Genomic DNA, 25,087 nt, shown 5'->3' with positions numbered 1-25,087 from the left:
CACACTCACACTCACACCCGCACCCGCACTCACACTCACACCCACTCACACCCGCACTCACACTCACACTCACACCCACTCACACCTGCACTCACACTCACACCCACTCACACTCACACCTGCACTCACACTCACACCCACTCACACCTGCACTCACACTCACACCCACTCACACTCACACCTGCACTCACACTCACACTCACACCCACTCACACCTGCACTCCCACTCACACTCACACTCACTCACTCACACTCACACCCACCCCACGCTCACACTCACCCACGCTCACTCACACGCCCACACTCACCCTCACACTCACACTATCACACTCTCCCCCTCCCCCCACTCACACTCACTCTCACCCCTCCCCCCACTCCCCCCCACCCCGCACACCACACTCACCCTCACTTCTCCCCTCCCCCCCACTCACCCTCACTTCACCCCCTCACCCCTCCCCCACCCACCCCACCCCTCCACCCACTCACCCCCACCCCCACCCCCCTCCCCCCTCACTCACCCCCACCCACCCCCCCACCCCTCACCCCTCCCCACTCACCCCCACCCCGCACACTCACACTCACCCCTCACCCCCACCCCCTCCCCTCTCCCCCACTCACCCCACCCCTCCCCACTCACCCTCACCCCCACCCCCCCCTCACCCTCCCCCACTCACCCCCACCCACCCCTCCCCCACTCACCACACACTCCTCCTCCCCCCACCTCCCCCCGTGGCCTCCCCCTCCCCAACCCGGCCGCTTCCGGCCTCAGCTGACGCGTCGGGGAGGGGCGGGGCGGCGGTGACGCGCGGCGGCGGGGGCGGGGCCGGCTGGGTCACGTGGGGGCGGCGGCCGAGCGAGAGGCGCGGCGGCGGGTAGGGGCGGGGGCGGGGGAGGGGGGGTTATGGGGGGTGGGGGCTGTATGTGGGGCCAAGGGCGGTATATGGGGCTGGGGGCTGTATATGGGGCTAGGGGGACAATATAGGGGCTGGGGGTCAGTATATGGGGCTGGGGGGTCAGTATATGGGGCTAGAGGGACAATATAGGGGGCTGGGGGGTCAGTATATGGGGCTGGGGGGCTGTATATGGGGCTAGGGGGACAATATAGGGGCTGGGGGTCGGTATATAGGGCTGGGGTGGTCAGTATATGGGGCTGGGGGCTGTATATGGGGCTAGGGGGTCAGTATATGGGGCTGGAGGGTCAGTATATGGGGCTGGGGGTCTGTACAGGGGCTGGAGGGTCAGTATATGGGGCTGGGGGGTCAGTATATGGGGCTGGGGGTCTGTATATGGGGCGAGAGGGACAATATAGGGGGCCAGCTGGGTCAGTATATGGGGCTGGGGGCTGTATATGGGGCTAGGGGGACAATATAGGGGCTGGGGTCAGTATATGGGGCTGGAGGGTCAGTATATGGGGCTGGAGGGTCAGTATATGGGGCTGGGGGTCAGTATATGGGGCTGGGGGTCTGTACAGGGGCTGGGGGTCAGTATATGGGGCTAGGGGGACAATATAGGGGCTGGGGGTCTGTACAGGGGGCTGGGGTCTGTACAGGGGGCTGGAGGGTCAGTATATGGGGCTGGGGGGCTGTATATGGGGCTAGGGGGACAATATAGGGGCTGGGGGTCTGTACATGGGGCTGGGGGTCAGTATATGGGGCTGGGGGGCAGTACAGGGGTCGGGGCATTCTGGGGGCAGTACGGGGCCTGGGGGGTGTATATGGGGCCAGGGGCAGGATAGGGGGCAGGGGGTGGTATAGTGGGCTGGGGGGTCCTGGGGGCAGTATATGGGGCTGGGGGCAGTATATGGGGCTGGGGGGCAATGCCCAGGGCCTTGGGGCAGCAAATGGGGTGAGAGGGGGTGGAGGGGGCAAGCGATGGGGTAGTTGGGGGGCTATGGGGCAGCTCCAGGGCTATGAGGCAGCTCCAGGGCTATGGGGCAGCTCCAGGGCTATGGGGCAGTTGGGGGGCTATGAGGCAGCTCCAGTGCCATGGGGCAGCTCCAGGGCTATGGGGCAGCTGGGGGGCCGTGGGGCAGCTGGGGGGCTGTGGGGCAGCCATGGGGCAGGTCCCGGTGCCGTGGGGCAGCCGTGGGGCAGGCGGGGTCCCCTGACGGCGCCGGCTCTCCCGGCAGGAGGGGACGGCTCCCGCGCCCCATGAAGTTGGCCTGCGGCGTGAGTACCCGCCCCACGGCGGGGCTGTCGTGACGGGGGGGGCGTATCGCGACGGGGGGGGGGATGTCACGACAGTGGGGGGGTATCACAGTGTCACAGGCACGGTGGTGTGGGGCCGGGTTTCGAGACATGGCGGGTATCGCGACATGGTGGGTGTCATGGTGCTGTGGGCGGGTATTGCGACATGGTGGATACCACAACATGCCGGGTATCACGACATGCCATGTATCACGACGTGGTGGGCGTCATGACGTTGCGGGTATCGTGGTGCCGTAGGCAGGTATTGTGACACAGCGGGTATCGTGACATGGTGGGTACCGTGGTGCTGTGAGGGAGTATCACGATGCACTGGCTATCGTGACATAGCGGGGTATCGTGACGCTGCGGTCTGGAGGTATCGCAGCGCCGTGGCTGGGTATCGTGACACGGCAGGTATTGCAACGCGCCAGGCCTCGCAGCGCTCTCGCCGGCTATCTTGGTGCCACGGGCCGGTATCGCGCCGTGCTGGGTATCGTGACGTGCTGGGTGTCACGACACGCTGGGATTCGTGACCCCACGGCGCCGCGACCAGCTGTCGCGCCGCGCCAGATATCGCGACGGGCTGGCTTTCGCCGCGCCCCCCCGCTGGCTCTCGCGACGTCCCGGCCGTCGCGACGTCCCAGGCTGCGCGGCGGCGATCGCGACGTGGCGGCTATCGTGACGCGGCGGGCGTCGCTGTCCCCGCAGGCGCTGGCGCTGGTGACGGTGACGGTGCCGCTGCTGCAGGCGCTGGGGTGGCGGCTGCTCTCCATGGCCTCGGGCCACCGCGACCCCAACGTCCCCCGCCAGCCCGGGGACCCCGGTGACACCCGCGAGCCTGGGGACCCCGGTGACACCCGCCAGCACGGGGACCCCGGTGACACCTACGTCCCCGGCAGCCTCGCGGCCGCCTTCGTCACCTGCCCCAACGAGACGGTGGCCAAGGAGCTGGCCAGGTGGGGACACGGCGGGGACACCGGGGGGGGACACCGGGGGACACGGGGGTGGCACTAGGGGACGTGGGGGGACATGGGGGACACCGGGGGTGGCACTGGGGGACATGGGGGGACACAGGGGGACACTGGGGGACACCAGGGGGACATGGGGTGGCACTGGGGGACACCGGGGGGACACTGGGGGACATGGGGGTGGCACCAGGGGACACTGGAGGGGACACCGGGGTGGCACTGGGGGACATGGGGGGGACACCGGGGGATGGGGGTGACACTGGGGACACCAGGGAGGACATGGGGGACACAGGGGTGACACTAGGGGACACCGGGGGGACACGGGTGTGGCACTGGGGGACACGGGGTGACACCGGGGGGACAGGGGGTGACACTGTGGGACATGGGGGACACTGGGGGACACCAGGGGTGGCACTGGGGGACACGGGGTGACACCGGGCAGTGACACGGCGGGGACGGTGGGGAGGGGACAGGGATCCCCAGGCGGGTGACACCGGGGGACAGTGGGTGGCCGGGCGGGTGGCACCAGGGGGGACGGGGACAGGAGGGGTGACAAGGGGGGGGTGGCAGGGGGCGGGGGGGTGGCAGGGGGTGACACTGTCCCCACTGTCCCCACTGTCCCCGCTGTCCCCAGGGCGATGGTGGAGAAGCGGCTGGCCGCCTGCGTCAACGTCCTGCCCCACGTCACCTCCATGTGAGCGGGGACACGGGGACACGGGGGGGGGACGCGGGGACGCGGGGACACGGGGACGTGGGGACGGGGACACACGGCGGGGCCAGGCCACCCCCCATGTCCCCGTGTCCCCCCTGTGTCCCCGTCCCCTCCCCGCAGCTACGAGTGGAAGGGGCAGGTGGAGGAGGACAGCGAGGTCCTGCTGGTGAGTGGCGTCACCGGTGTCACCGAGGTGTCCCCAGTGTCCCCACGTGTCCCCACGGTGTCCCTCATGTCCCTGGCGTGTCCCCACGGTGTCCCCAGTGTCCCCACGGTGTCCCCATGGTGTCCCTCATGTCCCCATGGTGTCCCTCACATCCCTGGCGTGTCCCCATGGTGTCCCCAATGTCCCCACGGTGTCCCCACGGTGTCCCTCATGTCCCTGGCATGTCTCCACGGTGTCCCCAGTGTCCCCGGTGTCCCCATGGTGTCCCTAATGTCCCTGGCATGTCCCCATGGTGTCCCCACGGTGTCCCCGATGTCCCCACGGTGTCCCCAGTGTCCCCATGGTGTCCCTCACATCCCTGGCATGTCCCCATGGTGTCCCCATGGTGTCCCCGATGTCCCCATGGTGTCCCTCATGTCCCTGGCGTGTCCCCATGGTGTCCCCAGGGTGTCCCCAATGTCCCCATGATGTCCCTCATGTCCCTGGTGTGGCCCCAGGGTGTCCCCAGTGTCCCCACGGTGTCCCCAGTGTCCCCAATATCCCCCCAGTGTCCCAAAAGTGTCCCCACAATGTCCTTAGGGGGTGTGTCCCCCCCCCAGCGTCCCTGGGGTGTCACCAATGTCCCCACGGTGTCCCCAAAGTGTCCCCAGGGTGTTCACGATGTCCCTGGGGTGTCCCCACTATGTCTACAATGTCCCCGGGGTGTCCCCAGGGTCCCCACACTGTCCCCAGAGTGTCCCTATGATGTCCCCATGGTGTCCCCACGATGTCCCCGAGGTGGCCCCAGGGTGTCCCCAGTGTTCCCATGATGTCCCCAAGGTGTCCCCAGGGTCCTCACGATGTCCCCGGGGTGTCCCCATGATGTCCCTAACATCCCCCTGGTGTCCCCACAATGTCCCCAGGGTGTCCTCACGATGTCCCCGGGGTGGCCCCAGGGTGTCCCCAGTGTTCCCACGATGTCCCCAGGGTGTCCCCAGGGTCCTCACGATGTCCCCGGGGTGTCCACAGTGGCCCTAATGTCCCCAGGGTGTCCCCACGATGTCCCCGGGGTGTCCCAGGATGTCCTTAATGTCCCCAGGGTGTCCCCACAATGTCCCCAGGGTGTCCCCAGGATGTCCCTAACGTCCCCAGGGTGTCCCCACGATGTCCCCGGCGTGTCCACAGTGGCCCTAATGTCCCCACGGTGTCCCCAGGGGTGTCCCCACGATGTCCCTAACGTCCCCCTGGTGTCCCCATGATGTCCCCAAGGTGTCCCCAGGGTCCTCACGATGTCCCCAGGGTGTCCACAGTGTCCCTAATGTCCCCAGGGTCCCCACAATGTCCCCAGGGTGTCCCCATGATGTCCCTAACATCCCCCTGGTGTCCCCAGGGTGTCCCCAGGGTCCCCACAATGTCCCCAGGGTGTCCCCAGGGTGTCCTCACGATGTCCCCGGGGTGGCCCCAGGGTGTCCCCAGGATGTCCCTAACGTCCCCCTGGTGTCCCCACGATGTCCCCGAGGTGGCCCCAGGGTGTCCCCAGTGTTCCCACGATGTCCCCAGGGTCCCCACAATGTCCCCACGGTGTCCACAGTGTCCCTAATGTCCCCCTGGTGTCCCCACAATGTCCCCGGGGTGTCCCAGGATGTCCTTAATGTCCCCAGGGTGTCCCCAGGATGTCCCTAACGTCCCCCTGGTGTCCCCACGATGTCCCCAAGGTGTCCCCAGGGTCCTCACGATGTCCCCGGGGTGTCCACAGTGGCCCTAATGTCCCCACGGTGTCCCCAGGGGTGTCCCCACGATGTCCCCAACGTCCCCAAGTGTCCCCACGTGTCCCCTCTCCCCCCCCCAGATGATCAAGACCCGCAGCTCCAGGATCCCGGCGCTGGCCGCGTTCGTGCGGTGAGACCGGGGGAGGGGACCCGGGGGGGGACGCGGTGACACTGGGGGGGGGGTGGGGTGACAGGGTGACACTGGGGGGGGGGTGACAGGGTGACACTGGGGGGGGGGTGACAGGGTGACACCCCCTGTGTGTCCCCCCCCCAGGTCCGCGCACCCCTACGAGGTGGCCGAGGTGGTGGCAGTGCCGGTGGCCCAGGGGAACCCCCCCTACCTGCGCTGGGTGCAGGAGAGCGTCCCCCCCTGCCCCCCCCAAAAATGGGGGGGACCCCAAAAATGGGGGGGGACCCCCAAAGCGGGGGGCACCCCAAAAATGGGGGGGGACAGCCCGAAATTTGGGGACACAGCCACGGGGGGGACACTCGGACTGGGGGGGGGTAAATATGGGGGACGCCGAAAATAGGGGGACCCCAAAAATGGGGGACTCCAAAGGGGGGACACCCCAAAAATGGGGGGCGAAATATGGGGGAGATGCAAAGGGGGGACCCCTGAATTTGGGGGGGACCCTGAATTTGGGGGGACCCTGAATTGGGGGAGGGGACAATTGGGGGGACCCCATAAATTGGGGGGACACGGAAATTGGGGACACAGAGAAATGTGGGGGACCCAAATTGGGGGGGGGCAAATTGGGGGGACAGAAATTGAGAGGGACCCCCAAATCGGAGGGGTGTGTCACGATTTGGGGGCACCCCAAATTGGGAGGGGGTCACGATTTGGGGGGACCCCAAATTGGGGGAGGGAGGGGAATTGGGGAGGGACCCCAAGTTGAGGGGGACCCCAAATCGAGGGGGGCACGAATTGGGGGAGCCCAATTTTTTGGGGGAGCCCCCACAAACCACACGAGGCCGCGCTGCCCTGGAGCCGTTTATTGGGGGGGGGGAGACACGCGATGGGGAGGGCGCGCCCTCCCCCCCCCCGCTTAAATATCGCGATAATGATAAAAATAAAGTGTGTCGCTCGCAGGCGGGGGTGGTTTTGGGGTGCCCCCCTCCCCCGGGGGGCTCAGAGCATCCCGCCCCCCACTCCACCAGGTACTGGACGGTCCCGTCCAGCGTCACGCGCCGGGCCAGCACGCGCGTGGGCCCCCGCGGGGGGGGAGGGCGGCGGCGGCGGGGGGAGGGGAGGGGCGGGGAGGGGCGGCGCTTGGGGCGGGGGCGGGGGGAGGGGCGGCCGGGGCCGCGCTCGGGGCTTTCGCTCTCGGGGTCCGGGCTGGCGGCGGCGGCGCTGCGGAGAGAGGGGAGGGGCCATAGGGATGGGGGCTATAGGGGATGGGGGTATAGGGGGGTATAGGGGACGGGGGGCCATAGGGGATGGGGGGCTATAGGGGACGGGGGGCTATAGGGGATGGGGGGTATAGGGGCTATAGGGGATGGGGCCATAGGGATGGGGGGTATAGGGGACGGGGGCTATAGATGGGGGGGTATAGGGGGTATAGGGGACGGGGGGCTATAGATGGGGGCTATAGGGGATGGGGGGTAGAGAGTATGGGGGGCATAGGGACGGGGATCTATGGGGGGTATAGGGATGGGGCTATGGGCATAGGGGATGGGGGGCTATGGGCGGGTATAGGGGACGGGGGTATAGGGATGGGGGCTATAGGGGACAGGGGGTATAGGGAGGGGGCTAGAGAGCATGGGGGGATAGGGGCGGGGGTATAGGGATAGGGGCAGGGGGCATAGGGGATGGGGGCTATGGGCGGGTATAGGGGACGGGGGGCTATAGGGGACGGGGGCTATGGGCGGGCATAGGGGATGGGGTATAGGGATGGGGGGCTATAGGGAGCCATAGGGGATGGGGGCTATAGGGTATGGGGACTATGGGGGACGGGGGTATAGGGACGGGGGGTATAGGGGAGGGGCTAGAGAGTATGGGGGGATAGGGGTATAAGGCATGGGGGGCATAGGGGATGGGGGTATAGCAGTCGGGGGGCAGGGGACAGGGGCTATAGCAGATGGGGGTATGGGGGTGCTATAGGGCAGGGCTATAGGGTCCGGGGGGATATAGGGTCCAGAGGGCTATAGGGTCTGGGGGCCTATAGGGTAGGGAGTCCCTACAGAGCCTTGGGGGTCCCATATGGCCCCAGGGGTCCCTGTATGGAACTGGGGGGGTTCCCATATGGCCCTGCGGGGCCCTATAAGTTCGGGGGGTCCCATACGGCCCCGGGGGTCCCCGTGCAGCCGCGGGGTCCCTATAGGGCCCTGGGGGGGTCCCCTATGGCCCGGGGGGGGCCCCTATGGCCCTCCCAGTATGGCTCCCAACCCTCCCAGTATGGCCCCTCAGCCCTCCCAGTATGGCCCCCAGCCCTCCCAGTATGGCCCCTCAGCCCTCCCAGTATGGCCCCCAACCCTCCCAGTATGGCTCCCAACCCTCCCAGTATGGCCCCTCAGCCCTCCCAGTATGGCCCCCAACCCTCCCAGTATGGCTCCCAACCCTCCCAGTATGGCCCCCAGCCCTCCCAGTATGGCCCCCAGCCCTCCCAGTATGGCCCTCAGCCTTCCCAGTATGGCCCCCAACCCTCCCAGTATGGCTCCCAACCCTCCCAGTATGGCCCCCAGCCCTCCCAGTATGGCTCCCAACCCTCCCAGTATGGCGCCCAACCCTCCCAGCATGGCCCCTCAGCCTTCCCAGTATGGCCCCCCAACCCTCCCAGTATGGCTCCCAACCCTCCCAGTATGGCCCCCCAGCCCTCCCAGTATGCCCCAGCCCTCCCAGTATACCGCCCCAACCCTCCCAGTATGCCCCAACCCTCCCAGCATGGCCCCTCAGCCCTCCCAGTATGGCCCCCAGCCCCCCCAGTATACCCCCCCCCAGCCCTCCCAGTATGGCCCAGCCCTCCCAGTATGGCTCCCAACCCTCCCAGTATGGCCCCCAACCCTCCCAGTATGGCCCCCAGCCCTCCCAGCATGGCTCCGAACCTCCCAGTATGGCCCCCAACCCTCCCAGTATGGCCCCCCAACCCTCCCAGTATGGCCCAACCCTCCCAGTATGGCTCCCAACCCTCCCAGTATGGCCCTCAGCCCTCCCAGTATGGCCCCTCAGCCCTCCCAGTATGGCCCCCAGCCCTCCCAGTATGGCCCCTCAGCCTTCCCAGTATGGCCCCCAGCCCTCCCAGTATGGCTCCCAACCCTCCCAGTATGCCCCAGCCCTCCCAGTATGCCCCCCCAACCCTCCCAGTATGGCCCAACCCTCCCAGTATGGCTCCCAACCCTCCCAGTATGGCCCCCAGCCCTCCCAGTATGGCCCCCCCAACCCTCCCAGTATGGCCCAGCCCTCCCAGTATGGCTCCCAACCCTCCCAGTATGGCCCCCCCAGCCCTCCCAGTATGTCCCAGCCCTCCCAGTATGCCCCAGCCCTCCCAGTATACCCCCCCCAACCCTCCCAGTATGGCCCAACCCTCCCAGTATGGCTCCCGGCCCTCCCAGTATGGCCCCCAACCCTCCCAGTATGGCCCTCAGCCCTCCCAGTATGGCCCCCAGCCTTCCCAGTATGGCCCCTCAGCCTTCCCAGTATGGCCCCCAGCCCTCCCAGTATGGCTCCCAACCCTCCCAGTATGGCCCCCAGCCCTCCCAGTATGCCCCAGCCCTCCCAGTATACCCCCCCAACCCTCCCAGTATGGCCCAACCCTCCCAGTATGGCTCCCAACCCTCCCAGTATGGCCCCCAGCCCTCCCAGTATGCCCCCCCAACCCTCCCAGTATGGCCCAGCCCTCCCAGTATGGCTCCCAACCCTCCCAGTATGGCCCCCAACCCTCCCAGTATGGCCCCCAGCCCTCCCAGTATGGCCCCTCAGCCCTCCCAGTATGGCCCAGTCCTCCCAGTGCCCACCTGAGGCTGGGGGCCGTGTTGGCAGAGGGGTGGAAGGAGGCGAACATCCGGATGGGGGTGCTGGGGTGGGGAGGGGGGGGCACATGGGGGGCACCCCAGGCCCCCAAAACTCCCCCACCCCCAAATCCTCCCAGCCCCCCCGCCCCCATATCCCCTGTACCCCCAAACCCCGGCCCCCGACACCCCCAAATCCCCCATCCTTTGAAGACCCCCAGCCCTCAGAGCCCCCAAACCCCCCAGCCCCCCAAACTCCCCAGAGCCCCCAAAACTCCTGCAGCCCCCCAAACCCTCCAGCCCCCATATCCCTCTCAGCCCCCAAACCCTCTCCAGCCCCCAAATCCCCAGAGCCCCCCAAATCCCCCCAGCCCCCCAAACTCCCTGGAGCCCCCCAAATCCCTCAGAGCCCCCCAAACCCTCCAGCCCCCAAATCCCCCCAAACTCCTCAGAGCCCCCAAACCCTCCAGCCCCCCAAAACTCCCCAGAGCCCCTCCCAACCTCCCCCACCCCCAAATCCCCCCCAGCCCCCCAAATCCCTCCAGCCCCCCAAATCCCCCAAAACTCTGCAGCCCCCAACCTCCCCCAAATCCTCCCCCAAACCCTCCAGCCCCCAAATCCCTCCAGCCCCCCAAATCCCCAGAGCCCCCAAACCCCTCCAGCCCCCCAATCCCTCCCCCAAAACTCTGCAGCCCCCAAATCCTCCTGAGCCCCCCAAATCCCCCTCAGCCCCCCCAAATCCCAGAGCCCCAAAACCCCCCCAGCCCCCCAAATCCCTCCAAAAATCCCTGCAGCCCCCCAAACCCTCCAGCCCCCCAAAACTCCCAGAGCCCCCCAAACCCCCAGCCCCCCCAAACCTGGGGGCAGCGGGCGTCCGTGCGTCGGAAGTTGTAGGAGCTGCCGGGGGCCCTGGGGGGGGATGGGGACGAAGGGGGTGACGACACCCCCAAAATATTGGGGTGCTGCTTGGGGGGGGAAGGGGGCTTACCTGGGTGCGGCGGGGGGCGGCGGCGGCCCCCCCCTCTGCCCTGCCCTGAGGGGAAGCTGTAAGAGACCCCTCCTTATCCTGCCCGATTTTGGGCCCCCCCCAAATTTTTTGGGGGGTGCAGGTTGGGGGAGAGGGAGGGGGCGAGGAGATGGGGGGTGTGGGGGCCCCCAAACCCGCCGCCCCCCGTTACCTAGCAGGGCGGAGGGCGGCGAGGCCGCTCACCTGCTGTCGGTGAGCGGGGGGGGGGCGGTTGGGGCCCCCAAAAAGTGGGGGGCAGCGGGGGGCGCCCGCGTGTGGAGGCCGAAGAGGCCCTTGCGCTTCTTGATCTCCCGCCCGGAGATGAACCTGGGGGGGGGAGAAAGGTTTGGGGGGCTGGGGGTTTGGGGGGCAAGAGGGGGTTTGGGGGATTTGGGGCGCGGGGGGTTTGGGGGGCAAGAGGGGGTTTGGGGGCAGGGGTTTGGGGGCAAGAGGGGTTTGGGGGGATTTGGGGTGCAGGGGTTTGGGGGGCAGGGGGTTTGGGGGCAAGAGGGGTTTGGGGGGATTTGGGGGCACAGGGGTTTGGGGTGCAGGGGGTTTGGGGGGCAAGAGGGGTTTGGGGGGATTTGAACAGGGGTTTGGGGTGCAGGGGTTTGGGGTGCAGGGGGTTTGGGGGATTTGGGGGCACAGGGGTTTGAAGCAGGGGGTTTGGGGGGCAAGAGGGGTTTGGGGGATTTGGGGCGCAGGGGTTTGGGGTGCAGGGCGGTTTGGGGGCAAGAGGGGTTTGGGGGATTTGGGGTGCAGGGATTTGGGGTGCGGGGGATTGGGGGCAGGAGTTTTGGGGTGCAGGGGTTTTGGGGGAGGCGGGGTTGGGGGTGCAGGGAGTTTGGGGGCCGGGGGTTTGGGGGCCAGGGGGATTGGGGGATTTGGGGCGCAGGGGTTTGGGGTGCAGGGGGTTTGGGGTACAGGGGGATTTTGGGGACCAGAGGATTTGGGGGTTTGGGGGTGTGGGGGACCAGGGGGATTTGGGGGACAGGAGTTTGGGGGGCAGGGGGTTTGGGGGATTTGGGGCGCAGGGGTTGGGGATTTGGGGGCAGCTGGTTTGGGGGTGCAGGGGCGATTGGGGGACAGGAGTTTTGGGGACCAGGGGGTTTGGGGTGCGGGGGACCAGGAGGGATTTGGGGTGCAGGGGGGTCAGATGGAATTTGGGGTGCAGGGGGTCAGGAAGGATTTGGGGGTGCGGGGGTTCAGGAGGATTTTGGGGTGCAGGGGGTCAGATGGAATTTGGGGGTGCAGGGGGTCAGGAAGGATTTGGGGGTGCAGGGGGTCAGATGGAATTTGGGGTGCAGGGGGTCAGGAAGGATTTGGGGGTGCAGGGGGGCCAGGAGGGGCAGGGGGTCAGATGGAATTTGGGGTGCAGGGGGGTCAGGAAGGATTTGGGGGTGCAGGGGGTTCAGGAGGGATTTGGGGCAGGGGTCAGATGGAATTTGGGGGTGCAGGGTCAGGAAGGATTTGGGTGCAGGGGGCCAGGAGGATTTGGGGGTGCAGGGGGGTCAGATGAAATTTGGGGGTGCAGGGGGTTCAGGAAGGAATTTGGGGTGCAGGGGGTCAGATGGAATTTGGGGGTGCAGGGGGTTCAGGAGGGATTTGGGGTGCAGGGGGGTCAGGAGGGATTTGGGGGTGCAGGGGGTCAGATGGAATTTGGGGGTGCGGGGGGGTTCAGGAAGGATTTGGGGGTGCAGGGGGGGGTCAGGAAGGATTTGGGGGGGCCCCCTGACCTGTCCTTGTGGGCGCTGAGGGCCCCCAGCAGCTGCCCGTAGCGCTCCCCCTTGGGGGTCTCGGCGAGCTGGGGGGAGCAGGCGAGGAAAAAAAAAAAGGGGGGGGTGAGAAGGGGGGGCCCCCCCCAGGACCCCCCCCCATCCCCGGGTTTTGGGGTGCAGGGGGGGTCCCCAATACCTGGCCCAGCAGGAGGGCGTCCCAGTTGGCGTTGGCGAAGGGCAGGATCTCCCGCTCCAGGTCGAAGTATTTTTTCTTGCAGCAGACGCTCAGGTGGTAAAGGATGAGGTGGGCGACGTCCACCCTGGGGGGGGACCCCAAAAATATAGGGGGGGACCCCAAAAATATGGGGGGGACCCCAAAAATGCGGGGGGCTCCCCTAGATATAAGGGGAGCCCTAAATATAGGGGGCAAAACTGTAGGGGTGATGGGGAGGGGTTTAGGGAGGGATGGGGGGTGATGGGGGTGATGGCCAGCTGGGGGGCCCCAAAATACGGGGGACCCCAAAATAGAGGGGGACCCCAAAAATATGGGGGACCCCAAAATGTGGGGGCTCCCCTAGATATAAGGGGAGCCCTAAATATAGGGGGGCAAAACTGTAGGGGGTGATGGGGAGGGGTTTTAGGGAGGGATGGGGGGTGATGGGGGTGATGGCCAGCTGGGGGGGCCCCAAAATATAGGGGGACCCCAAAATATAGGGGGACCCCAAAAATATGGGGGACCCCAAAATGTGGGGCTCCCCTAGATATAAGGGGGCCCTAAATATAGGGGGCAAAACTGTAGGGGTGATGGGGAGGGGTTTTAGGGGTGATGGGGGGTGATGGCCAGCTGGGGGGGGGCCCAAAAATACGGGGGGACCCCAAAATATAGGGGGACCCCAAAAATATGGGGGGGACCCCAAAAATGCGGGGGGCTCCCCTAGATATAAGGGGAGCCCTAAATATAGGGGGCAAAACTGTAGGGGGTGATGGGGAAGGGTTTTAGGGGTGATGGGGGTGATGGGGGTGATGGCCAGCTGGGGGGCCCCAAAAATACGGGGGACCCCAAAAATAGAGGGGACCCCAAAAATATGGGGGAGCTAAATATAGGGGGCAAAAATAGAGGGGTGATGGAGAGGGGCCTTAGGGAGGAATGGGGGTGATGGCCAGCTGGGGGGCCCAGAATACAAGGGGGACCCCAAAAATGTGGGGTGATGGGTGGGGGTCCCCAAAAACGTGGGGTGATGGTGGGGTGATGTTCACTTGGGGGGCGGCGAAAAATGTGGGGTGATGGGGGCAAAACCATAGGGTGGGCAATGTCAGCCCTCGGGGGGTAAAAGAGGGGGGCCCCCAAAATATGGGGTGCTGGGTGGAGGGGGGGTCGCAGGGGTGGGGAGCCTCTGAGGGGGCTGGATAAGGGGGTGGATTTGGGTGGGGGCCCCCATGGGTGCCGGCTTGGGGCGTCAGATGGGTGGCGGGGGGTGGGGGGGGCTCTTCTATGGGTGCTGCCTCGGGGGTGGGGGTGGGGGATCCCTATGGGTGCCAGGTTTGGGGGTGCCCCCCCCCCCTCACCATCGCAGCGGCAGGCGCCGGACGCTCTCAGCCCCCCCGGTGCAGACGCAGCACTCGAAGACGTAAAACCTGGGGCGAGCTTCGTTATTTTTTGTAGGGGTTTTTTGGGGTGGGGTTTTTTTTTTTTGGGGGGGGGAACCCCACAAAATTAAGAGGGGGGGGCACCCACTTAGGGGGGGGGGGCCCCCCAAACCCACCGGTCCCCGTAGAGGAGGGGTTTGCTCAGGCACTGGGTGCAGGCTTCGTGGAACCACTGGGCGCAGCCCCGGCACTGCAGCATCTTCAAGTTCCACCTTCAAAAAATTGATATTAAATAATATTTTTTGGGGGGGGGGGGACCCTAAAATTAAAGGGGGGGGGGCTCTACTCACTCCCCGGGCCCCCCACAATAGCAATAGCACTGCTGGCGGTTGGTGAGGTGGGGAGGGTCCCACTCCAGGCTCTTCAATTGGTAAGGGAGGACGGCTTTCATGCTGAGCATCGCCTTGGCGTGGGGGCCTTTTTTTAATGCCCCCCCTCTCTGGAAAAAGAAAAAGGGGTGTAAAAGAATGGGGGAGGGGTAAAAATGGGGTACGCTTCGCTGGCACCCCAAATTTGGGCTCACCTTGGTGGCGACGGCGAAGACGCAGCGACGACACATCCAGGGGCCGGGGCGGGCGGCGGGGAGGTGGCACTGCTGGTGGTAGGCTTTTTTTTTTTTTTTTTGGGGGGGGGGGAGTATTTTTGGGGGGGGGCTGTTAAATTTTGGGGTGCGGGGTAAAGGTAGAGGGGTTGTTTTTGGGGGTGTCTCACCGTGGCCGCACTTTTCGCAGCGAACCAGGAGGTTTTCGGGGTTCAGGGCTCGGCCGGAGCAGACGCAGCAGGATTGATCCTCGCCCGGCACCGCCGCTGGGAAGAGGGGGGGGGGGGTGTTAATTAGGGGGTATAATTAATTAGGGGGTAATTAATTTAAGGGGGTGTAATTAATTAAAAAAGGGGTAATTAATTAAATAGAGGCACTTACCGGGGCTGATGTCTTTCCAGAGGACGAGGAATTGGGAATTATCTTCGAATTGCACTAGCAGCCCTGGCGGCCGGCGTCCACCTGGGGGGGCAAAAAAAGGGGGGTAAAAAAGGGGGTGTTAAAAAGTGGGGGGGTAAAAAAGGGGGGTCTAAAGGGGGACCCCTTGGGGGGTCTAAGGGGGGCACCCACCTTTTGATGGTGCCCAGGTAGAGGAGGCCGTCGGTCCAGCGGGCCAGGACGTCTTGGCCCTCCCAAAAATGGGGGGTTTGGGGGCCGGGGGGCAGCAGGGGGGCGGGGGGGACACCCCCACTTCGCTCGCCATCACATGCTGGGTGCCTGGGGAGGGGGTTGGAGATGGGGACCCCCCATGTCTGGACACACCCCCCGAAATGTGATGGAAGGGGTGGGGAGCCCTCCAAGGAATGGGGGGTGGTTTGGGGGTCCCAGTTTGGGGGGGGTCATGCTGGGATGGGGGGCTCCCAGTTTGGGGGTCCGGGAATGGGGGGCTCCCAGTTTGGGGGGCTCCCAGTTTGGGGGGGGTTCATGCTGGGATGGGGGAGCTCCCAGTTTGGTGGGGGTCCCAGTTTGGGGAGTCCTGGAATGGGGGCTCCCAGTTTGGGGGGGGTCATCCAGGATGGGGGGGCCCAGTTTGGGAGGTCCTGGTCTGGGGGCGTCCCAGTTTGGGGGGCTCCCAGTTTGGGGGGTCCGGGAATGGGGGGCTCCCAGTTTGGGGGGTCCTGGTTGGGGGGTCATCCAGGATGGGGGGGCCCAGTTTGGGGGTCCTGGTCTGGGGGTGTCCCAGTTTGGGGGGCTCCCAGTTTGGGGGGGTCCTGGTTGGGGGGGTCATCCAGGATGGGGGGCCCAGTTTGGGGGTCCTGGTCTGGGGCGTCCCAGTTTGGGGGGGCTCCCAGTTTGGGGGGTCCGGGAATGGGGGCTCCCAGTTTGGGGGGGGTTCATGCTGGGATGGGGGGCTCCCAGTTTGGGGGGTCCCAGTTTGGGGAGTCCTGGAATGGGGGGCGTCCCAGTTTGGGGGGGGGTCCTGGTTGGGGGGGTCATCCAGGATGGGGGGGGCCCAGTTTGGGGGTCCCAGTCGGGGGGCCCATGCAGGGACAGGGGGTCCCAGTTTGGGGGATCCCAGTCTGGGGGTGTCCCCGTTGGGGGGTCCAGATCGGGGAGGGGTCTCCCAGTTTGGGGGTCCCAGTTTGGGGGGTCCCGGTTTGGGGGGTCATGCAGGGGTGGGGATGGAGCTCCCGGTTTGGGGGTCCCGGTTTGGGGGGGGGGCTTCCAGGATGGGGGAGTGTCCCGGTTTTGGGGTGTCCCGGTTTGGGGGTCCCAGGCGGGGGCGTGTCCCCGTTGGGGGGGGCGTTCCCAGGCTGGGGGAAGGCTCCAGATTGGGGGGGCGGTTTAGTGGGGTCCCGTTTTGGGGGGGAGAGTCCCGTTCGGGGGGTCCCGGTTTGGGGGGTCCCGGTTTGGGGGGATGTCCCGGTCGGGGGGCTCACGCAGGCAGCGGGGGTCCCGTCCAGGAGGTCGCCCCCCCCTCCCTCCCCGAGTTGGGGGTGGGACCGGGGTCCCGGCGGGCTCCGGGCCGGCGGGGCGGGGGTCCCGGGGTCCCGGCCCCCTTACCGGCGGCGGCGGGGCCGAGCGGCCGGGCCGGGGCCGGCGGCGGCAGCGCGGGGCCGTGACGCAGCAACGGCGGCGGCGGCGGCGGCGGCCGGGGGGCGGGGGGCCAGGGGGGCGCGGACGGACGGCGGCACCGGCCCCCCCCGGGGGATCCCCGCGGGCACCGGCCCCGGGGCGGGGGACACGCACGGGCTGCCCCGGGTTCCCCCCGCTCCCGCCCGGTGCTGCCCCCCCAAACTGCCCCGGCCCCCGGGGCTGCCCCCGCCAGCTGCTGGCCCCGCCTCCGCCGCCCAGACCCCGCCCTCCGCCACGCCCCCGCGGCTGCCCTCCACCACCAGGCCCCCCCCCCCCCGGCCGGGCCACGCCTCCTCCCCCCACCCGCCCCCCAGACTCCGCCCCTCGGAGGCCCCGCCCCCAAGCGCCCCGGTCGCCGCCAGCCCCGCCCCCGTCGCGCAAGACCCCGCCCCCCCGCCGGCCGTTGCGCCTGGCGGGAGCGGCCGGGGCGGCATCACGTGATGCGAAGGAGGAGCCCAAGCCAACCTCTGTCGACGGATTGGTTGGGCGACGCGGGCCGTCGAGCGGCGATTGGGGGAGACGCGCGAGGGCGCGGCGATTGGCGGCGGGGCGACCAATCAGCCGGCGACGCCAGGCAGTTTGAAGGTGCGCGGGGAAGATGGCGGCGGCGGCTCCGGCTGCTCCCGGCGGGGCCCTGCGGGACGCGGCGGCGGGGCCCGGCCCCGGCCCCGGCCCCGGCCCGGTCCCCTCCCGGCTACCGGTGCGCGGTGTCCGGGCCAAGCGCCCGGTGTCCGGGCAGGAGGCGGCGGCGGCGGCGCCCGAGCAGGTAGGGTGCGGCCCGGAGCCCCGGTGCGGCCCGGAGCCCCGGTGCGGCCCGGAGCCCCGGTGCGGCCCGGAGCCCCGGTGCGGCCCGGAGCCCCGGTGCGGCCCGGAGCCCCGGTGCGGCCCGGAGCCCCGGTGCGGCCCGGAGCCCCGGTGCGGCCCGGAGCCCCGGTGCGGCCCGGAGCCCCGGTGCGGCCCGGAGCCCCGGTGCGGCCTCACCCCGCTCTCCCCGCACAGAAACGGCCCCGGCCCGGCCCCGCTGGGCCCGGCCCGGCCCGGCCCGGCGGCGGCGGCCGCGCCCCGCTCAAGGCGCTCAGCGTGGCGGCGGCGGCCAGGCCCGGTACGGGGGCACGGGGCGGGGGAGGGAAGGGGCGGCGGTTCGTGTCCCGCCTGGGGAGCGGGACCAGCCGGGGGGACTGGGACGGGGGGACGACTGGGACAGGACTGGGACGGGGGACGGGACTGGGACTGGGACTGGGAGGGGACTGGGAGTGAACTGGAAGGGGACTGGGATGGGGACTGGGACGGGAGGGAGGGGACTGGGAGGGAACTGGGATGGGGTCTGGGACGGGGAGGGGGGACTGGGATAGGGAGGAAGAGACTGGGAGGGGACTGGGATGGGGAGGGGGGGAACTGGGAGGGGACTGGGATGGGGAGGAAGAGACTGGGAGTGAACTGGAAGGGGACTGGGATAGGGAAGGGGGAACTGGGATGGGGACTGGGACGGGAGGGGGGACCGGGATAGGGAGGAGGGCGCTGGGAGTGAACTGGGATAGGGAGGGGGAGGACTGGGAGGGGGCTGGGATGGGAGGGGACGAGACTGGGAGGAAACTGGGAGGAGAGGAGGGAGGGCACTGGGATGGGGACTGGGACGGGGAGGTGGGGGACTGGGAGAGAACTGGGATGGGACTGGGACGCGGAGGGGTGGCACTGGGGGCCGGGCCCCTCCCAGTCCCGTACTGGGAGCCGAGGGCTCTGCCCAGCCCCCCCCAGCCTGAGCAGGGCGGGGCCCCCCCTGTCCCCGCAGCCCCCCCAAAGGCGGCCTCGGCCACCGCCGCCCCGCGGGCAGGTGAGTGCGCGGCAGGGCCCCCCGCTGTCCCCAGGGCCCCCCCCGCTGTCCCCAGGGCCCCCTTCCCGTGTCCCAAACGCCCCCCCGTGTCCCCAAACACCCCAACATCTCCCTGGTGTCCCCAACACCCCCGGTGTCCCCAAGGCCCCCCCGGTGTCCCCAGGCCCCTCCCCAGTGTCCCCAAGGCCCCCCTTCCCATGTCCCCAAAGGCCCTCCCCTGGTGTCCCCAAGCCCCCCTTCCCCTTGTCCCCAGGCCCCTCCCCATGTCCCCAACACCCCCCCGGTGTCCCCAGGCCCCTCCCCACGTCCCCAACACCCCCTGGTGTCCCCAAGCCCCCCCCTTCCTCGTGTCCCCAGGCCCCTCCCCACGTCCCCAACACCCCCCGGTGTCCCCAAGCCCCCCTTTCCTACATCCCCAAAGCCCCCCCTTCCCCAGGCCCCTCCCCATGTCCCCAACACCCCCCGGTGTCCCCAAGCCCCCCTTCCTCGTGTCCCCAGGCCCCTCCCCACGTCCCCAACACCCCCTGGTGTCCCCAAGCCCCCCCTTCCTCGTGTCCCCAGGCCCCTCCCCATGTCCCCAACACCCCCCGGTGTCCCCAGGCCCCCCTTTCCTCCATCCCCAAAGCCCCCCTTCCCCAGGCCCCTCCCCACGTCCCCAACACCCCCCGCGATGTCCCCAAGCCCCCCTTTCCTCCATCCCCAAAGCCCCCCTTCCCCAGGCCCCTCCCCACATCCCCAACACCCCCCCCCCACGATGTCCCCAAACCCCTTCCCCACATCCCCAACACCCCCTTACCACCCCCGATGGCCCCGCAGGTGCCCCCCACGGTGGCGACCGCCCCCCGTCCCAAACGTCCCCCCTGGGACCTGAAGGGCCAAGTGAGCGACCTGCGCGCGGCGCTGGGCGCCTGCCGGGAGAAAACGCGGGGGCTGGAGGGGGAGAACCGGACGCTGCGGCAGCGCCTGGAGACGCTGCTCCGGGATCTGCGGGAGCGGGAATCCCGGGAAAACCACCTCGGCCAGCGCCTGGAGTGAGTCCCCCCCCTTCCAAACCCCGGAAAAATTAGGGGTGCACCCCACGTTTTAACGTATTTTAATTTTTTTTTGGGGGGGGGGGTTTGTTTGTTCTCCCCCCGTTCGTCTCTCTCAGGAGTTTGGACGCGGAGCTGCTCGCTTACCGGGAAGAATCGGAGCGGTTGCGGCGGGAAAGGGAAAGTTTGGCGACGGAGAAAGGGCGGCTGGAGGAGGAGGTGGAACGCCGCGGGCGGGCGCTGGCCGAGGCCGAAGGGCGGGCGCGGGATCTGACCGCTCGCCTGGAGGAGAAAGAGGTTGGTGACGGCGACGGCGACGCTTCTTCCCGCTTTCCAGCCCCAAAAATAAAATTAAAAAAAAAAAAACCCCAAACCCTACGGATTTACCTCCGTTTTCCCACCCAGGGAAGCGGAATAATTTTGGGGACCCCCCCTCGCGTACACCCCGTGATTTTTTTTTTAATATTATTTCCCCCCCCTCGCGCAGGCGCAGCTGGAGCTGGCGCAGGGGACGCTGCGGCAGCGGGCGGCGGAGGCGGCGGAGCTGCGGGCGGAGGCGGCGGCGCGGGAGGAGCGGCTGGGGCGGCAGGAGGAGCGGCTGCACGGCCTGGAGATGGAGCGGCGACGCCTCCATAACCTCGTCCAGGAGCTCAAGGTAACACCCCAGAATATTTTTTTTTGGGGGGGGGGGATGACACCCCCTCTAAACTCCCCCCTGTACCCCCAAAATCCTGGTTTTGGGGGGTTTTTTTGTTTGTTTTTCCTTCCCCAGGGCAATATCCGCGTCTTCTGCCGCGTCCGGCCGGTGCTGCCCGAGGAAGAGGAGCGACAAAAGGGGCTGAAGCTTCTCCACTTCCCCCCCCACGACGACAAGGCGCTGGTGCTCTCCAGGCCGGAGGAGGTGAGGCGCTTTTGGGGTGCCCCCCCCTCGCTAACCCCAATTTGGGGGGGCCTCCCACGCTAACGAACCCCTCGGCCATCGTTAATCCCCGTCCCGTGGGCTGAAGCGGCGCCGGCGCCTATAAAAATCACATTTTTAAGGATAAAATGGAGCGTTTAGCAACTGTTGGTCACTTGGGGGGGGGGATGGAATCGGGGACCCCCCAAAACCTCCTTTTCATCCTTCCCCCCCCCCCCCAAAAGTCTCATGTGGGGCGCGAGCGCCGAGGCGACGTCCGTTACGACTTCAGCTTCGACCGCGTCTTCCCCCCGCCCGCCTCGCAACGAGAGATCTTCGAGGAGATCGCGTTGCTGGTGCAGGTGAAAGGGGGGAGAAGCCCCCAGAACCCCGAAACCAACCCCCTGAACCCCCGAACCCCCAAATCGCCCCCTCCTCACCTCCGTTCCCCCGTGGCAGTCGGCGCTGGATGGATATCACGTCTGCATCTTCGCCTACGGGCAGACGGGCAGCGGGAAGACGTACACCATGGAAGGGCCGGACGTGCTGGATCCCGAAACGAGGGGCGTGATCCCGCGGGCGGTGCGGCAGGTTTTCCAAGGAGCCCAAGAACTGGCGGAAAAAGGTTGGGAAGTGAGTAAAAAAAACAAAAAACAACCCAAAAAATTGGATTTTGGGGGGGGTTTTGGGGAGCTCGGCGTGACGCGGGGCGGGACAGTATGGTTTCAGCGCCAGTTTTCTGGAGATTTATAACGAATCCCTGCGGGATCTGCTGGCCAGCCGGCCGGAACGCAGAGCCGAGCTGGAAATCCGGCGGGTCAGCTCGGCCAGCGAGGAGCTGCACGTCCCCAACCTGCGCTGCGTCCCCGTCGCCTCCGAGGAGGAGGTAGGGGAGACCGGTTTGGGGGTGTCGGTGGGTGGTTTTTTTTTTTTTTAGGGGGGGTAACGGGGTGTCTGTGTGTCCGTCCGTCCCCCCAAGGTGCTGGAGCTGCTGCAGACGGCGGCCGCCAACCGCTCGGTGGCCCGGACGGCCCTGAACGACCGCTCGTCCCGCAGCCACTGCGTCTTCCAGCTCCGCATCCAGGGCTCCAACCCCGCCCGGGACCTGCGCTGTGCCTGTGAGGGGGGGCGTGGGGGCCTTTGGGGGCGGGGGCCTTTGGGGGCGTGGGGGCCTTTGGGGTCACCCGGTTTGGGGGAGCCTTTAAGGGCCACCAGTTTGGGGCCAGCCTTTATGGGAGAGCATTTAGGGGTGAGGTTTTGGGGGGTGGGGGCTGCCCTTGAGGGGTGAGGTTTTGGGGGGGGCTGCCCTTGAGGGGTGAGGTTTGGGGGGGGGGCTGCCCTTGAGGGGTGAGATTTTGGGGGAGGCTCTTGAGGGGTGAGATTTTGGGGGCTTCCTTTGGGGGGCTCTTGAGGGTTGAGATTTTGGGGGCTTCCCTTTAAGGGTGAGATTTTGGGGGTGAGACTTTGGGGGGACACCCTTTAGGGGTGAGATTTGGGGGGCTTTCCTTTAGGGGGTGAGACTTGGGGGGCCACCCTTTAGGGGCCACAGAGTTGGAGTGAGACTTTGGGGGGGCCATGGGTTTGGGGTGAGACTTTGGGGGGGCCACCCTTTAGGGGCCATGGGTTTGGGACCCCACCCTTTTGGGACGAGCCCTTTTGGGACCCCCACTTTGGGGTGAGCCCTTTTGGGGGGGCCACCTCCCTTTCACAGCCACGGTTTTGGGGTTCCCCTTTACTGGGGCCCCCCATTTGGGGTGAACCCTTTTGGGGGGGGGTCCCCCTTTCACAGCCACAGGTTTGGAGCCACCAGTTTGGGGTGAACCATTTTGAAGCCATGAGTTTGGGTGGGGTGAACCCTTTTGGGGGGGGGTTCACCCCCGTTTTTGGGGTGACCCCTCCCTTGCTCCCCCCCCCTCTCCCAGCGGTGCTGAGCCTGGTGGACCTGGCGGGCAGCGAGCGGCTGGACAAGTCGCTGTCGCGGGGGGAGCGGCTGCGGGAGACGCAGGCCATCAACACCAGCCTCTCCGCCCTGGGGCTGGTCATCATGGCCCTCTCCAACAAGGTATTGGGGGGCTCTGGGATTTGGGGGGGGGGTCCCCAGGGGTTTGGGGGGGGTCCTCAGGCTCCCCCCATTAACCCTCGGGGTCCCCGCAGGAGCCCCACGTCCCTTATCGCAACAGCAAGTTGACTTATCTCCTGCAGAACTCCTTGGGGGGCTCCGCCAAGATGTGAGTGGGGGGTTTGGGGGGGTTTGGGGGCTGGGGGCATTTTGGGAGACCCCCCCCGACGCCCCCTATGTGTGTGTGTGTCCCCCCCAAGGTTGATGTTCGTCAACATCTCTCCGCTGGAGGAGAACTTCACCGAGTCCCTCAACTCCCTGCGCTTCGCCAGCAAGGTCGGGGGGGACAGGGGTGGTTTTGAGGGGCTTTGGGGGGTTTGGGGCGGGGGAGGATATGGGGAGGGAGGAGGTTTTTTTTGGGGGTATTAAGGTGTTTTGGGGGCATGAGGATGATTTGCAAAGGGGGAGATGGGGAAATTTGGGGGGGTGAGATGGTTTTGGGGGACAAGGGGGTGATTTGGGGGTGCACAAATGTGGGGGTGGGGGCTGATGGTCTGGGGGGGCGGTTTTGGGGGGACGGGGTAGGTTTTTTGGGGTCCAGGGCTCCCTCCCACCCTCCCCTCTCCCCACAGGTGAACGAGTGTGTGGTGGGCACGGCCCACGCCAACCGGAAGTAGGCCCCCCCAAGTCCCGCCCCCTCCCTCCCCGCCGTTTTTATACATCCCCAATAAAGATTCCCCTGTGGCCGGGACTGATTGGTTGTTGACGATCACGTGGTGGTGGGGAAAATGGCGGCGCCCACAAGGGGAGCCGGCGCGGCGGTCGCTAAGTGCTGATTGGTTCCGGCTTGTACGGCAGCATGGCGGCGCCCGTGCGGCGCCACTTCCGGTCCTGCGCGGGTGGGAAGGGCGGGGTCGGCGAGCAGCCACCAGCCGCCAAGATGGCGCCGGGGGGGGAAGAGGCAACCGCGCATGCGCAGCGGGGGGACGGGGCCTTAAAGGCACCAGGGCGCTATAGGGAGTGTGGGGACGTATAGGGGCAGAACCCTATAGCGAGGGTCCCAAAAATGCGTATTTCTGTCCCCAAAACAGGTGTTCCCCTCCCCCCCCCCCCCCGGGGCAATTTTCTGTGCTGCGCCCAAAATTAACGATTTAGCCATTAAATTAGGAATAAACCCCGCCCCTAAATCTATAGGGTGAGCCCTCTCCCCTCACACACCTACCCCCTATAAGCCCCCCTGGCACCTATAGCGCAGCGTCAACCCTCCCACATGTCGCTGAGCACAAATTCCACTTTTTTAAAGGATTTGATATTTTTTTCTCGGTAAAGCGTAAGGTTCAAGGCTTTAAAATTAATAATAAACCTCAGAAATGAGAGATTGTGTACAGATAATAATTAAAATAAAATAAATAGGTAAGAGAGACCAATTAAACTTAATAGAAACCAAATAAATAGTTAAAAGAGATGATAAAAAGACTAAATTTAAATCCTGGCAGGTTTGAGTCACCCCTTGCCTCGGTCCTTCCCCTTTTGGGTGGAAAATGGTAATATTTTGCGCTTATACTTTAAAATTCAGGTGGGAGGACGGGGGAGTCATGGCCTGATAAAAATATATGGATTTTTGCCTGAAAAACAAGTGATTTTGGGGGCTGTGATCACAATTAATGTGTGTTTTCTGCCACCCCAAGGTGGTTTATTTATGATATTTATGATATATCACACCCCGGACCCCTCCCCTTTCTTTATAAGGCCACCAGCGCCGTTTCCTCACCAAATCGCTGCAAATGACCCCAAATCCACCGGGATTTCGCCGCTTTTGGCCTCAAAATCTGGATTATAGGGAGAGAAAAAGGAACATCGGAGTAAATATATACACAAATGCACCCTAATACATCCCCCTACGCATGTTAAATGATTTTTTTTACCCTTTTTTGTTGCTCCACGCCATTGTGTCGCAACCGACTTTGTTCTATCTGCTGCCTTTTCGGCTCCGTTACCTGTTTTACTTTATTTTTACCCCAACTTGTGCGGCTTCTGCTCTTTTTTTCCTCATTTTTCCCTGTGAATTTGGGGGGGGGTTTAGGGAATTGGGGGATCCCGCTGGTATTAAGCCGTACCCAAACCCTTCCCGCGCCCCATGAGGAATCGATCGCCTCCAACAGACTCGATTTCATTTTAATTTATTGTTTCTTCTGAAAGACTTGAGGTAAACGGTGCTTTTTTAGTCAGATTTAACAAATTTACGGTAGGGTTATGGGTGGCGGCGAGCCCAGCACCTCCCCAGCGCCCCGTGCTGCCTAGTTTTGGTCAAATAATATTAATTATAATTAATAATTCACCCTCGAGTGGCGGGAAGGGGGGGTTCTGTACCAGACGCGGGGCTCGGGCCCGCCCCGTCGCCGTTGACTTCGGGCCGCGTAATGGCGGCCGCTCCCTCACGGCCGGGCGCCGCCGCACTGCGCATGCGCCAACGCGCCGGCTGTTGGCGACCGCCTCCCGGCCGCCGTAACGCCGCGCATGCGCAGAGACCGCCCGCCGGCGCCATCTTCTTGCGC

At 66.0% G+C, this 25,087-nt stretch overlaps 3 protein-coding genes across 3 annotated transcripts; 2 read left to right on the top strand and 1 right to left on the bottom strand.

Moving 5' to 3' along the window:
- Positions 1–828: 828 nt before the first annotated feature.
- Positions 829–6,310, top strand: CUTA (cutA divalent cation tolerance homolog). Its single transcript, XM_072847842.1, has 7 exons — positions 829–872; positions 2,129–2,168; positions 2,895–3,142; positions 3,789–3,848; positions 3,987–4,032; positions 5,861–5,910; positions 6,055–6,310. The coding sequence occupies exons 2-7, from the start codon at positions 2,151–2,153 to the stop codon at positions 6,308–6,310; spliced, it is 678 nt and encodes a 225-aa protein (XP_072703943.1). The 5' UTR covers positions 829–872; positions 2,129–2,150.
- A 516-nt stretch (positions 6,311–6,826) lies between these two features.
- PHF1 (PHD finger protein 1) lies at positions 6,827–15,100 on the bottom strand (the record flags this gene model as incomplete). Its single annotated transcript, XM_072847841.1, has 13 exons — positions 6,827–6,863; positions 6,931–7,131; positions 9,732–9,797; positions 10,587–10,634; positions 10,936–11,058; positions 12,468–12,535; positions 12,646–12,769; positions 14,016–14,084; positions 14,213–14,308; positions 14,387–14,535; positions 14,620–14,702; positions 14,808–14,903; positions 15,019–15,100. Coding segments are annotated over 13 exons (1,242 nt in total), but the record flags the coding sequence as incomplete, so codon positions are not given.
- A 2,163-nt stretch (positions 15,101–17,263) lies between these two features.
- On the top strand, positions 17,264–23,283 carry KIFC1 (kinesin family member C1). Its single transcript, XM_072847840.1, has 15 exons — positions 17,264–17,479; positions 17,713–17,815; positions 18,503–18,555; positions 19,361–19,575; positions 19,695–19,872; positions 20,063–20,230; positions 20,348–20,476; positions 20,719–20,835; positions 20,933–21,106; positions 21,192–21,359; positions 21,453–21,591; positions 22,396–22,535; positions 22,628–22,701; positions 22,793–22,868; positions 23,165–23,283. Exons 1-15 carry the CDS (start codon positions 17,312–17,314, stop codon positions 23,207–23,209), a joined length of 1,947 nt encoding a protein of 648 aa, XP_072703941.1. The 5' UTR covers positions 17,264–17,311; the 3' UTR covers positions 23,210–23,283.
- The last annotated feature ends 1,804 nt before the right edge of the window (positions 23,284–25,087 follow it).

This window comes from Ciconia boyciana, chromosome 29, assembly GCF_034638445.1.
Source record: "Ciconia boyciana chromosome 29, ASM3463844v1, whole genome shotgun sequence".
Classification (NCBI taxonomy): Eukaryota; Metazoa; Chordata; class Aves; order Ciconiiformes; family Ciconiidae; genus Ciconia; species Ciconia boyciana.
The sequence above is the reverse complement of the archived record's forward strand: the minus strand, read 5'-3'. Positions and strand labels throughout refer to the sequence as shown.

What these genes read in the sequence shown, in the direction of transcription:
- KIFC1 (XM_072847840.1), top strand. Translation starts at nt 17,312, where the DNA reads ATGGCGGCGGCGGCTCCGGCTGCTCCCGGCGGGGCCCTGCGGGACGCG. An exon ending in CGGCGGCGGCGCCCGAGCAG is followed by an intron (nt 17,480 to 17,712) that starts GTAGGGTGCGGC and finishes CTCCCCGCACAG; the next exon opens with AAACGGCCCCGGCCCGGCCC. An exon ending in TCATGGCCCTCTCCAACAAG is followed by an intron (nt 22,536 to 22,627) that starts GTATTGGGGGGC and finishes GGGTCCCCGCAG; the next exon opens with GAGCCCCACGTCCCTTATCG.
- CUTA (XM_072847842.1), top strand. An exon ending in GTGGCCAAGGAGCTGGCCAG is followed by an intron (nt 3,143 to 3,788) that starts GTGGGGACACGG and finishes CGCTGTCCCCAG; the next exon opens with GGCGATGGTGGAGAAGCGGC. An exon ending in CTGCCCCACGTCACCTCCAT is followed by an intron (nt 3,849 to 3,986) that starts GTGAGCGGGGAC and finishes CCCTCCCCGCAG; the next exon opens with CTACGAGTGGAAGGGGCAGG.